The following is a 14704-nucleotide window of genomic DNA, read 5'->3' on the forward strand; positions in this document are numbered from 1 at the left end:
ACTTCCACAGTGGTCAGAGAACATACTTTGTATGATTTCAATATTTGTAAATTTACTGAGATTCATTTGATGGACTAACATATGGTCTAACCTGGAGAATATTTCCTATGCACTTGAAGAGAATATGCACTGTCCTGTCATTAGGTACAGTGTTCTATGTTTGTATGTCTAGCTAGTTTACAGTGTTGTTCAAGTCTTCTATTTCCATGCAGATTGATCTTCAGTCTGGTTGTTCTGTCCGTTACTGAAAGTGAGGCATTGAAGTCTCCAACTATTATTGTTGAACTGTCCAGTTTTCCTTTTAATTTTTTCATTGTTGCTTCATTTATTTTGGAGCTCTGTAGTTGGATCCAACTTATAGTAATTACAAGCAAATATTATGCTTCCTAACGGATAAACTCCTTGATCATTATAAAATGTCCCTCCCCTACCTCTAGCAACAACATATATCTTATAATCAACTTTGCTTGATAATATAGCTTCTCAACTCTCCTTTGGTTACTCAATGCCTGGTATATCTTCTTCAATCCTTTACTTTCAAATTATTTGTGTTTTTGAGTGCAAAGTGTGCCTCTTATAGATAGGATGTAACATGTATTTTTTAAAAATTGAGTTATTCAGTCTCTGCCTTTTAAGAGTTTAATTCATTTACACTTAAGGCTATTACTGTTAATAAAGTATTATGTCTGTCATCTTGCTTCTACTAGGATTTTTTTGTCTTTTTGTTCATTTGTTTCATTATTGCTATAGATATTTTCTAGTATATTATTAATACATTAAGTTTCTAGTGTATTATTAATACATTAAGTCTCTTACTTTATCTTTTACTATATATTTTTGAATTTTGGCATATAAGTCTCTCGGAGAATTACAAAAGACATTGTAACTTAAACAATCTAGTTCTTATTAATATCAACTTAATTTTAATACAATACAAAACTCTCTTTCATTCCCTTTATTCTATATTTGTCATATAAATCACATCTTTATACATTATAAGTTCTCCAACACAGTTTAATAATTGTTGCTCTTTTATGTTGATTCTGAAATAACCCATAAATATGTAATAAAGGAAATGAAGAAGAGCCTCTAAACCACAGACAGGCAGAATTTTTAAAAATTATATAAAATCTCTTTGGGGCAGTTTCTGGTTACATTATCCTTAGTACTTGTGATTATAGGTAGCAGTGCATATGTGCTCCCTTAATTTAAAAGTAGGAGGAAGTCGTGAATTTGATAAGGGAAACATTTTTTAATTCTTTAGAAGAGATCAGCAAACTATTCCCCACAACGCCTAAAATATTTACTATCTGACTTCTTATAGAAAAAGACTGCAGATTACTGCTCTACAGACATTTTAAAATAAAAAGATACACTACTTGCTGATTACAGAAAGAAATTATAGAAATTGATAAAGAAAATATTCTTAATAAGATACTGATATTCTGTGAAACATATGTTGCATATTACTCTGCTTCTTTAAATAACACAAATTTGAAAAGTCTTAAAACCTGCATTAAAGTCTTAATAAATTTGAATAGGTTTAATTTTAAGTACCTTATGTTTTTTTGCTTTTATTAGTCTTTATTTTAAGTGACCTCCTTTCTGTTTGTTTATGGTACTTAACATACTGATCCCATAAATACAGCCTTGGGCTGAATGGTTATTACGGATGCCTGTAGATTTGCTCATATTTTTTTGTTAATAATCATATCATTTCCAAATAATGACTTTTTCCTTCTTTGTTCTCAATTATGAAATATTGTTCCTGTTTTACTGTATTGGTTAGGAACTCCACCAAAATCCTATATACAAGTAGATAACTATATACATGTTATCTTTGCTTTTTATCTTATTCCTGACTTTAGAAGAGAATGATGCTAATATTTTATCATTTAAGAATATTATTTGCCACATGGTTTTTGCAGATATCCTTTAATCATGGTATGAACGTCTCTCTTAACTTTTAGTTTACTAAGGTTTTCTTTCCTTTTTATAATCATGAATGAGTTCATGGTCATGTTTTACTATGCAACACTAACTCTCTATGGAACTGATCTATTTCAGATTCAGAAGTAAGAACAGACTGGACTTATTTCTTTGTTTCATCCTTTTAAATCATAAAATACCTCTGGATTTCTCTAAATTGGTATTACATATCACCAAAAATTATTACACAATTTGTAATTTGAGGTTGTAAATAATCACTGGCAAAATCTTATCCATCTCTCACTTCAACTGAAAAAAGTTTTTAAAAAGAATGGATGTGAGATCACAGATTATTATATAAAACATCAAGTTTTCTGAGAAATTATCAGTATTCCAAACATTTAGGATTTTTCAAGTAAAGGTCATTCTTATCCTTTTCAAATTTTACTTATAGTCTTAAGTGGAAAAGTAGCACCCTACCAAAACAGCTTTATTCTCAGAGCATTCTAGTAAAAGAGCATGTATGAACACTTTATCTAGTGGGGAAAGAGACTCTTAAAAGAAGAAGTGTGTGCGTGCATACTAAGTTGCTTTAGTAGTGTCAGACTCTACCATCTTATGGACTGTAGTCCACCAGGCTCCTCTGTCCATGAGATTCTCCAGGCTAGAATACTGGACTGGGTTGCCAGTCCAGGAGATTTTTCCCAACCCAGGGATCAAACCCATGTCTCTTACATCTCCTGCATTGGCAGGTGGGTTCTTTTCCACTAGTACCACCTGGGAAGCCCAAATGAAGATTAGATGCTAATTGGTTCTGGTCTCCGATACTAAAGACCTTGCAATTAAAAAGTATGGTTGGTAATTTCTCCCACTTTGCCTTTTACCATTAAGTTAAAAGTGACTACTTTACTGGAGAAAGTACCTGATTCTGTAGAGTACGTTTTGCCTGGTTGATTCATCTATATGGAAGACATGGTTGGGTGGATACCAGATCCTCTCTGTTTCACTCATTAAAGCAAACATACTGTGATATACAGGTGTGATTCCTAAGAAAGAAACAGAAACAAATTATTACAGATATTAAAGTACATTTACAATAACATCTATAATCTGCAGTGGGGCTGAAGCAATAACTCTTAAAATCTGTGCAAAATGCAGCAGCAGTCAAAATCTTCTGGTTCAACACCACTTACAAGTAAGTTCTTAATTAAATATATTTTCCCCCTATATTGTAACATTTGACTGCTAGGATTCTTTCAAATATATTATAAAAAACAGTTTACCTAGGTTTTTTAGTTGTCTTGTACAGTAAAGTTGACCCAATAATACTGGGTTAACCCAACAATATTGTTTTAAATAATACTGAGGGTACCAAATAACGAAAATATTTGAGTCACCAGGTGCTTTAAAAAGAACAATGAAACAGTTTTATTTTTAAATATCAAGTTTTACACAATATACTTTTTATTATATTCTCTGAACTATTTAAACGTACAATGAAAACTTTTAAACATCAACTTAAAATGCAAGGATATGTGATTTTTTTTCAAAAAAATTTTAGAAGGTACATTAACAAAAGGCTGAAGGCCAGTGAACTTTAAAAATCATATAGAACACTTAAACCACAGAATTAAATAATGTATATTATTTCCAAACACAGAGAGAACCCACACAAGTACATACCAATCATGTGGAGGCTAAAAACAAGTCTCCAAAAATACCAGAGACTGGTCATACATACCATATTTTCTATTCACATTTCAATTAAATCAGAAACAAATACTAAGAAAAAAGAGAACAGGAAAACTGACACATTTTTAAATTCAGTTTGACCACGATATCAAAACCAAAGATATTATAAAAGGATAAATCTCACTTACAAAAATAAATTCAAAAATCCTAAATTAAACATTTGCAAACAAAATCTAGCAATGTTACTTAGAAAAAAATATGACAAAGTTCATTTATTTGCAGATTGGAGAGATGGCTAAATTAAGAAAATCTATTAATATAACTCATCAGGATGGTGGCTCAGAGAGTAGAGAATCTGCCTGCAGTGCAGGAGACCCAAGTTTGATCTCTGGGTCAGGAAGATCCCCTAGAAAAGGAAATGGCAACCCACTCCAGTATTCTAGCCTGGAGAATTTCATGGACAGAGGAGCCTGGTAGGTTACAGTTCATTGGGTCACAAACAGTCAAACATGACTAAGTGACACTTTCGACATCATGATAACATATTAGAAAAAAGTCTGTAGTTAAATGACAAAATGATAAATTTGAGAAGTAGTGAGCACACTGATATGTATTTTATCTTTCTACACAAAGAATTACTTGAAATATGTTATAATAAAAATCAAGATTCAAAAGGCAAAATAAAAATATTAAAAGTGAAAATGGAAAAAAAATGGAAATAAGTTATTCACAGTGGAGCAAATCCACAAGACTAAAAAGCAAGAGAAAGAATGGAAATATTAGTATTGAAGAAAATGTAAATTTAAATTAAGTAATATCACTTTATCCCCATTCACCTAAGAGGGATAGCATCTAGTGCTGACTGAACTGTAGTGAAAAGGGAACTACACTGCATAATTGCTAGGAACGTAAACTAGCACAACTTCTGAGAAAGTAGTACCTGTATAGTAGTCATGAGAAATCAATGTCAGTAAAAATTTAAAATGTGTTTTTAAGCCAGCAATCTCTCCTGGGTACTCCTAAAAATGTAGTATAGTAGTAAGAAATTAAAAAGAAATAAAATGTAAATTCAAAAGCAGGAAATAAGAAAAAACTGAGGTGGTATAATCCATTCCATGGACCTTTATGAAATTTAATAAAAAGAATGAGTTAGTACAAAGGCAGTTGGTTTGAATAGATTTTTTACAATGTATGTTTTCATGAAAAAAGCAAGAAGCACATAAAGAGTGTATAATATGATTCCATACTATAAAATAATGATCTCAAAATCCTAATGACTCTGTATGACAGGGAGGGGGTGTTGTGCATCCCCGTATGATTATATGGGAGCTTCCCTGGTGGCTCAGACAGTAAAGAATCTGCAATGCAGGAGACCCAGGTTCAATCCCCGGGTCAGGAAGATCCTCTGGAGAAGAGAATAGCTACCCACTCCAGTCTTCTTGCTGGAGAATGTAATGGTCAGAGGAGCCAGGCAGGCTATAGTTCATGGGGTAGCAAAGAGTCAGACATGAATGAGCAACTAAGCACACAGGGTTACACGATTATGCAGGAAACTTGGAGGATTCACCAAAGATTATGGTCCTAGTTATCAGGATGGGACTAAAGTAAAAGGAAGCTAACAGTACAATGGAGAATAAACTTCTTTTTTCTTTTAAAGAATTCATTAAATAAAAACAGCAAGCCTCCTGTTAAAAAGAAAGGGAAAGGGGAAAACAGATAAAAGCCACTATTGAATACAAAGAGTCCACCACATATGCCACTTTGAAACTAGAGAATAATGGCTTGTTAGTCTCTAAACTTTAAAATAATCATAAGATGACAGGAAAGAATACTATTCTAATAATTTGAGACGTAATTATTTTCTCTGAGTACCATCTGGATCTAGTCTAATTCTGCACTGAAAAAATGCTTTAAACTTGATATTTCTTCTATCTAGAAGGTACAAGGCACTACCTTACCTCTTTCCACAAAATAAGTCACATTGCCAGTGTTTCAGGTACATATATGAGACACAGTGGAAATGTATATATCTCAGCCCTACACAGCTGATTCACTTTGTTGTACAGCAGAAACTAATACAACTTTGTAAAGCAATTATACTCCAATTACAAAAAAAAAAAGAAACACAGTGGGAGATGAAATTACTCAGGAAGGGAATGTAAAATAACTGATTTGAGATTACCTTGGAAAAAAGAGTACTAAGAAGAGAACTTTAGCAAAAAAATGTCATTTAGTTTAAATGTAATCATGCAAATAAAACTGCATATGGAACCATTATTCTTAGCATATGATGATAGGGATATTTTTCTGAACAAGATAATGTCATGATTTTCAAACAATAGTGTGATTATGATTATACAAAGCAGGAAAAGTGAACTCATACTGATGAAACATCAGGATTTTTTTAAATGCTGAATAATTATTTCTTAACAGAAGACTCCAAACCTTAATTATATGTATTAAAATAGGAAAACAAATGTATCCATATAAATTGGCACAAAAGGGTCAGAACAAGGGGATACACCCCTAAAGGAAAATGGGTAGGTCACACAGCAAACAAAAGCAAAAGACAGTGCTTACGTCATGTTTAGTCACACCATCTTATTCCAAAATGGCAATTATATATTATTACTTAATTCACATTTTTTCTAACTAGTTCATGTTAATTGGGCTGTTCTAGGAAGAAAGAACAGAGAAGGCGATGGCACCCCACTCCAGTACTGTTGCCTGGAAAATCCCATGGATAGAGGAGCCTGGTAGGCTGCAGTCCACGGGGTCACTAGGAGTCAGACATTACTGAGTGACTTCACTTTCACTTTTCACTTTCATGCATTGGAGAAGGAAATGGCAACCCACTCTAGTATTCTTGCCTGGAGGATCCCAGGGACGGGGGAGCCTGATGGGCTGCCATCAATGGGGTCACAGAGTTGGACACAACTGAAGCGACTTAGCAGCAGCAGGAAGAAAGAAAAGGCAGTGACACTGTGTCTGAGATATACATTATACTGAATAGATTCAAAGAAACCTCAAAGTCACTTTTAACTCCTTTTCTTTCCCAGACACTAAGTCCAAATTATTCTTATTTTTATTTAATAAAAAATTAATTCAAAATGTTTCTTATTTTCTAAGCCACTACCAAAACTGTGATTTAATCCCATATCATTTTAGACCAAGAACAGTCATTCCACTAATAGTAACAGTCTCTATTCTATAATATGCACAAGATGGGTATGGAAAATACAAAAATGAAAACATTGCCTAACTTTAAGCATCTCATCGTAGATGACCCAGAGAAGCCATTAGAGAATTACAAAACAAAAAATTAAGTGCATGATAGTAAAGACCACAAGAAAACACAAAAGTATAGTGCTGACAAAGATTCTTTCCTAGACCAACTTTTAATTAGGCTTCTCTGAACCCTCCCCTAAGTGACCCTAAAAGTTTATTTCCTTGAAGAATCCAATTTAAGCAGGAATCCTGCTTAAATCCATTTAGCAAGATTTTGCCACCTCTGACATATCTGATCAAATTCTGCACTCCTTTAATCCCCCAGCTGGTATCTGATCACCATGGTCTGCTCAGCAAGAATCCCCCCCAGACCTGATGTCTCCTCCAGTAATTTGTGATTCCCCAGTGTCCCCATCCTACTTGTTCCTTGGCTATAAATTTCCACTTTTTCAGACTGTATTCAGAATTAAGCCCGCTTCTACACTGGAGTAGCTTTCCTTACTACTGTTTAAAAAAGTATATCTTTATCACATTAACTTTTGTCTGGCTCTGGTTTTCTTGAGCAAAGGTAAAAAATGTATCAAGAGGTTCAAGTGAAATAAAGATAAACAGTTGAAGGAATCTGTCACCAGCAGATCTGCAATACAAGAAATACTAAAAGGAGTTCTTTATGCTGAAGGAAAATGATGACGGATGAAAGCATGGAACTGTATGACAAATGAATAGGAAAGAGTAAAAGAACAATAAACATTTAAACCAATAATAATTTGTATACCTGTGTGTTTGTGATGTGTACAAAAGTAAAATAGATCACGAACACCAAATGCAAAAAGAAGTAAATACAGTTAAATTGTTATAAAATTCTCAAATTGTTTGAAAAATAACATGCTAGCTTAAGACTGTAATAAACCAAAAAATGTACACTATAATATCTAGGGTAGCTGCCAAAAGAAAAATACAAAAACTAGTTCAAAAAAAAAAATCCAACAGAAGAGATAAAGTAAAAAAAAAAAGAAAGAAAGAAAAATACTTGATCAACCTAAAAAAGGCAGAAAAGAAGGAAACCTAAAGATACATAAAATACAAAACAAATAAGGTTATAAACACAAACACATCAGTAATTTTATTATACATAAATGTAAATAAGCCAATTAAAATACATATTATATCAGTCTGGATTATTAAGAAGAAAACTGTGTTATTTACAAGGGACATACTTTAAACAACCCAGGTTCTATCCCTGGGTTGGGACAATCCCCTGGAGGAGGAAATGGCAACCCACTCCAGAATTCTTGCTTGGAGAATCCCATGGACAGAGGAGTCTGGTGTGCTATAGTCTATAGGGTTGCAAAGAGTCGGGCATGATTGAGTGACTAACACTAATTTAAACAAAAGGATATAGACAGGTTGACGCTAAAAAGTAGGAAAATGATACACCATGAAAACACAAGGCAAAAAAAAAAAAACCCTGATGAGTCAACATTAGCATTAAACTAAGTAAACTTAAAAAAAAAAGAAAGATTAGTTGAGATAAAAAGGAACACTTCACAGTAATAAGAGGGCCATCTCAACAGGAAGACATAATAATATTAAATGTGTGTTTCACTAATAAAGTGAAAGGGACAGTCGCAAAGTCTTGTCTGACTCTTTGCGACCCATGGACTGTATCCTACAAGGCTCCTTGGTCCAAGGAACTGTCCACACGAGAATGTTGGAGTGGGTAGCCATTCTCCAGGGCATCTTTCCAACTCAGGGATCAAACCCTGGTCTCCTGCATTGCAGAACAGAAGCTTTACCGTCTGAGCCACCAGGGAAGCCCCACTAATTTCAAGGCTCAATAGAATACATGAAGCAAAAACACAAAGGGCCAGAAGGAGAAACATATATTCAAAATTTCTCAGAAATTGGGAGAAGACAAAAATAAACAAAGGATATAAAATTTAAAATTAACCAAATTTAGTTTACATTTAGAGAACACTACACCTAGCAAGTCAGACTATACACTATTTTCAAATGCATGTGACACATTAAACAAGAGAGTAGATAACCTAAGTAACAAAGAAAGTCTCAAAAAATTTCAAAGGATTGAAATTATATAGAGTACACCCTGTGACCATAGAAAAAAATTTTTTTAAAAAACCAGTAACAGGAGGATAATTTTAAAATCCCCCAAAGGAATCAGAATCTGGATGTGCTATATTACCTAAAATGTCCAGTTTTTAACAAAAGAATTATGAGATATGCAAAGAAACAGGAAAGTGTAATCCTTGGGCACAAAAAAAGGAAGGTAACAGACAATGCCTATAAGAAGACCCAGATGTAAGATTTAACAAAAATTTCAAAGCAGTCATTATAAATATGTTTGAAGAACTAGAATAAACCATGATTACAGAAGTAAAGGCAGAGTGACATCAGTGAAAACGGTATATTCCTATATAAAATCAACAACAAAAAGCAGTAAAAACTGTCGAAATCAATTTCATGAGAACTCTGGAAAACAGTCAAAGATATGCAACAACCAAGCAATTGCTGAGTCAGGAAAAAGACAATTTTAAAATGGTGGGAAAAATTAGCAGCACTTCTACTTTGCTCTCTGCTCAGGAAGGGTTTAGCGATGGCAGCTGGTATTCCCAATGTGAAACTCTGGTCCATGGCTCTAGAGTTAATAGAGTCAATCTTAATGATTGATTAAGTCATAAAGTGATTTAATCAATCAAAACTATTAAATAATTTTAATTTGCTGCCTTCAATGTGCTCAGAGACCTAAAGGAAGCCATGGACAAAAAACTAAAGGAACCAGGAGAAATACATGTAAACAAAGATGAACAGTATAAAAAGTGAAAATCTGGAACAAAGAAGTACAACACCCGAAATGAAAAATTCACTGGACTGTTTCAAAAACAGGTTTAAATAAAATAATCAGCTAACTTAAAGATAAGTCAATTAGATTATCTAGTCTGAAGAGCAGGGGGAAAAAAGAAAAAAGATGGACAAAAGTAATACACCTGTGGGATACATTCAAGTCTGCCAACATTACATTATGACAATTTCAGAGATTTGAAGAGAAAGTAGAGAAAAGGAAAGAATATTTAAAAAATAATGGCCCCAAACTCCCCAAATTTGATGAAAACCATGAACCACACAAATCCAAGAAGGTGAATGAATTGCACGATGCTAAATGCAAATTGATGCACACCGAGACACATTAAAAATCAAACCACCAAAAGACAAATATAAAGAGAACATCAAAAACAGCAAGAAAGAAATGACTCATTACATCCTCAATTTGGCATTCTCAGTAAGACTCACAGCAATTTCTCATCAGAAACCAATATGGTCATGAAGAAATTGGATGACATAATTAAAGAGCTCAAAGAGAAAAAAGTCAAATGAGAATTTTATATCTGACAAAATAATTCTTTAAAGATGAAGTAGAAATTAAGACATTCTAAGATAAACAAAAGCTTAGAGATCTCACTGTTAAACGGCCAGCTTCACAAGAAATGCTAAAAAGTATTCTACAGGTAGAAATTATAAGACATTAGACAGTAACTCAAAGTCATGAGAAGAAATTTTTAAACTATGATGAAGATACCTATACACACTACAGGCATAAATGTTAAACAATGCAGCCACTTTGAAAAAAACAGTCTTGGGGTGCCTCAAATAGCTAAACATAGAATTACCATTTGACTCAGCAATGCTGGGTTTATACACAACAGAAATGATGTCATACATCCACACAAAAACCTGTATACAAATGTTCACAGAAACATTATTCATGATATCTAAAAGTTGGAAACTGTCCAAATGTCCATCAACTGATCAGTTGTTATAGAAGATGTAGTATATCAATACCACCAGCACCAAGTCGCTTCAGTTGTGTCCAACTCTGTGCGAACCCATGGACTGCAGCCTACCAGGCTGTCCATGGGATTCTCCAAGAACACTGGAGTGGGTTGCCATTTCCTTCTCCAATGCATGAAAGTGGAAAGTGAAAGTGAAATCACTCAGTCGTGTCTGACTCTTAGGGACCCCATGCACTGCAGCCTACCAGGCTCCTCCGTCCATGGGATTGGCCATGCAAGAGTACTGGAGTGGGGTGCCATTGCCTTCTCCTAGTATATCAATGCAAAGGAATACTATTCAGTCATGAAAGAATTAAGTACTGATAAGTGATACAACTTCTGCTCTATTGACTATGCCAAATAGTAGTGATCTACTTCTGGTTTATTGACTATGCCAAAGCCTTTGACTGTGTGGATCACAATAAACTGTGGAAAATTATTCAAGAGCTGGGAATACCAGACCACCTAACCTGCCTCCTGAGAAATCTGTATGCAGGTCAGGAAGCAACAGTTAGAACTGGACATGGAACAACAGATCAGATCAGATCAGATCAGTCGCTCAGTCGTGTCCGACTCTTTGCGACCCCATGAATCGCAGCACACCAGGCCTCCCTGTCCTTCACCAACTCCCGGAGTTCACTCAGACTCACGTCCATTGAGTCAGTGATGCCATCCAGCCATCTCATCCTCTGTTGTCCCCTTCTCCTCCTGCCCCCAATCCCTCCTAGCATCAGAGTCTTTTCCAATGAGTCAACTCTTTGCATGAGGTGGCCAATGTACTGGAGTTTCAGCTTCAGCATCATTCCTTCCAAAGAAATCCCAGGGCTGATCTCCTTCAGAATGGACTGGTTGGATCTCCTTGCAGTCCAAGGGACTCTCAAGAGTCTTCTCCAACACCACAGTTCAAAAGCATCAATTCTTCGGCACTCAGCCTTCTTCACAGTCCAGCTCTCACATCCATACATGACCACAGGAAAAACCATAGCCTTGACTAGACAAACGTTTGTTGGCAAAGTAATGTCTCTGCTTTTGAATATGCCATCTAGGTTGGTCATAACTTTCCTTCCAAGGAGTAAGCGTCTTTTAAGTTCACGGCTGCAGTCACCATCTGCAGTGATTTTGGAGCCCAGAAAAATAAAGTCTGACACTGTTTCCACTGTTTCCCCATCTATTTCCCATGAAGTGATGGGACCAGAGGCCATGATCTTTTCTGAATGTTGAGCTTTAAGCCAACTTTTTCACTCTCCACTTTCACTTTCATCAAGAGGCTTTTTAATTCCTCTTCACTTTCTGCCATAACGGTGGTATCATCTGCATACCTGAGGTTATTGATATTTCTCCTGGCAATCTTGATTCTAGCTTGTGTTTCTTCCAATCCAGTGTTTCTCATGATGTACTCTGCATATAAGTTAAATAAACAGGGTGACAATATACAGCCTTGACGAACTCCTTTTCCTATTTGGAACCAGTCTGTTGTTCCATGTGTTCAAGCTGGTTTTAGAAAAGGCAGAGGAACCAGAGATCAAATTGCCAACATCTGCTGGATCATGGAAAAAGCAAGAGAGTTCCAGAAAAACATCTATTTCTGCTTTATTGACTATGCCAAAGCCTTTGACTGTGTGGATCACAATAAACTGTGGAAAATTCTGAAAGAGATGGGAATACCAGACCACCTGATCTGCCTCTTGAGAAATGTGTATGCAGGTCAGGAAGCAACAGTTAGAACTGGACATGGAACAACAGACTGGTTCCAAATAAGAAAAGGAGTACGTTGAGGCTGTATATTGTCACCCTGCTTATTTAAGTTATATGCAGAGTACATCATGTGAAATGCTGGGCTGGAGGAAGCACAAGCTGAATCAAGATTGCCGGGAGAAATATCAATAACCTCAGATATGCAGATGACACCACCCTTACGGCAGAAAGCAAAGAAAAACTAAAGAGCCTCTTGATGAAAGTGAAAGAGGAGAGTGAAAAGCTGCCTTAAAACTCAACATTCAGAAAACGAAGATCATGGCATCTGGTCCCATCACTTTATGGCAAATAGATGGGGAAACAAGGGAAATAGTGACAGACTTTATTTGGGGGGGCTCCAAAAACACTGCAGATGGTGACTGCAGCCATGAAATTAAAAGACGCTTGCTCCTTGGAAGAAAAGATACGACTAACCTAGACAGCATATTAAAAAGCAGAGACATTACTTTGCCAACAAAGGTCTGTCTAGTCAAAGGTATGGTTTTTCCAGTGGTCATGTATGGATGTGAGAGTTGGACTATAAAGAAAGCTGAGCACCAAAGAATTGATGCTTTTGAACTGTGGTTGTTGGAGAAGACTCTTGAGAATCCCTTGGACAGCAAGGAGATCAAACCAGTCCATCCTAAAGGAAATCAGTCCTGAATATTCATTGGAAGGACTGATGTTGAAGTTGAAACTCCAATCCTTTGGCCACCTGATGCAAAGAACTGACTCATTGGAAAAGACCCGATGCTGGCAAAGACTGAAGGCGGGAGGAGAAGGGGATGACAGAGGATGAGATGGTTGGATGGCATCACCGACTCAATGGATATGAGTTTGAGTAAACTCTGGGAGTTGGTAGGGATGGACAGGGAAGCCTCATGTGCTGCAGTCCATGGGGTCAGACACAACTGAGCGACTGAACTGAACTGAATTGAAGTGATACAACATTAATGAACCTTATAAACATTATATGAGCTTAAGAAGTCAGTAACAAAAGACCAAATATTGTATGATTCAAATTTACTGAGACAAAAAGGTAAATTTATTGAGACAGAAACTAGACTGGTGGTTGTCTAAGTAACTAGGGAAGAATAGAGAGTTAGGAAGTGATATCCAATAAGCACAGGGGTTTCTTGAGGGTAGTGATGGCTGGACACCTCTGTGAGGATAATACAAAATACTGAACTGTACATTTTTAAGGGTGAAACATATGACTTTAAATGCATGGAATTGAATTATATATCAATAAAGTATTTACAAAAACAAACATGAGACATTACTTCATACCCACTGGGTATGATCCACTATTAGATGGCGCCAAGGGTATTGCCTTGGATGAGTAAATGTCTGAACTATCTCTGAATTGGCCAGAATTGTCAGTATTAAAGAGTAGGACCCAGACAACTCTACCTCAAAAACTCCAAAAAGGAACTGTCAGATCAAGTCAAAGAAAAAGAGTCATTTGGTTAATTTCCTCACTTTAAAAGAGAGATAAACATACTAACTCGTGTCAGTTTCAGCTTATCAATAATGTTGCTAGGAACCAGAAGTACCTAAAGACCCACCTAGGACTGAGGTCAGTCTCCACAGACATTTCCCCTTCCAGAGTTAATGCTGTGGCAGGACCAGCTCTTGTTGATCTTATTATGATTACAAGGTGCATTTCAGCAAAAATCATCAGGGAACTTTTCACGTAGAAAAGAAAGGCCACAACTAGCAACAAAATTGTAAATGGAAAAGCTCACTGGTAAAGACAAATATACAGTAAAGGCAGGAAATCATCCACACAGAAATATAATATCAAAACCAGAAATTGTGAGGAGAGCACAAATGCAGGATATTAGAAATGCGTTTGGTATTAAAAGATCAGCAACTTAAAACAATCTTGTTTATATACAGACTGCTATTACAAAACCTCATGGTAACCACAAACCAAAAATCTACAATAGATACACACACATAAAAGAAAAAAGAATCCAAACAAAACACTAAAGTTAGCCATCAAATCTCAAGAGAACAAAAGAAAGGGGGAAGAAAAAACACCTACAAAAATAAATCCAAAACAATTAATGAAATGGCAATAAGAAACACATATTGATAATTACCTTTAACATTAACAGATTAAATCCTCCAAACAAAAGACACAGACACAAAAAAATAGGCTCATACACAGGCTATCTATAAGAGACCCACTTCAGATCTAGAGACAATATAGACTGAAAGTGAGGGAATAAAAAAAAAGGTATTCCATGCAAATGGAAATCAAAAGA

The 14704-nt window shown here is 35.4% G+C and overlaps 1 protein-coding gene across 7 annotated transcripts in view; it reads right to left on the reverse strand.

The window, feature by feature from the left end:
* Positions 1–14704, reverse strand: part of JAK2 (Janus kinase 2) — a 117288-nt gene that overhangs the window by 62936 nt on the left and 39648 nt on the right. For 6 of the 7 annotated variants that reach the window (XM_061425371.1, XM_061425373.1, XM_061425372.1 and 3 more), the window contains one exon: positions 2852–2975. In XM_061425371.1, coding sequence (XP_061281355.1) covers positions 2852–2975 — 124 coding nt within the window. Of the gene's footprint in view, positions 1–2851; positions 2976–3212; positions 7689–14704 lie in introns of those variants that run through there. The other variant, XM_061425375.1, reaches the window with a different exon arrangement.

Source organism: Bos javanicus, chromosome 8 (assembly GCF_032452875.1).
Source record: "Bos javanicus breed banteng chromosome 8, ARS-OSU_banteng_1.0, whole genome shotgun sequence".
Taxonomy (NCBI): Eukaryota; Metazoa; Chordata; class Mammalia; order Artiodactyla; family Bovidae; genus Bos; species Bos javanicus.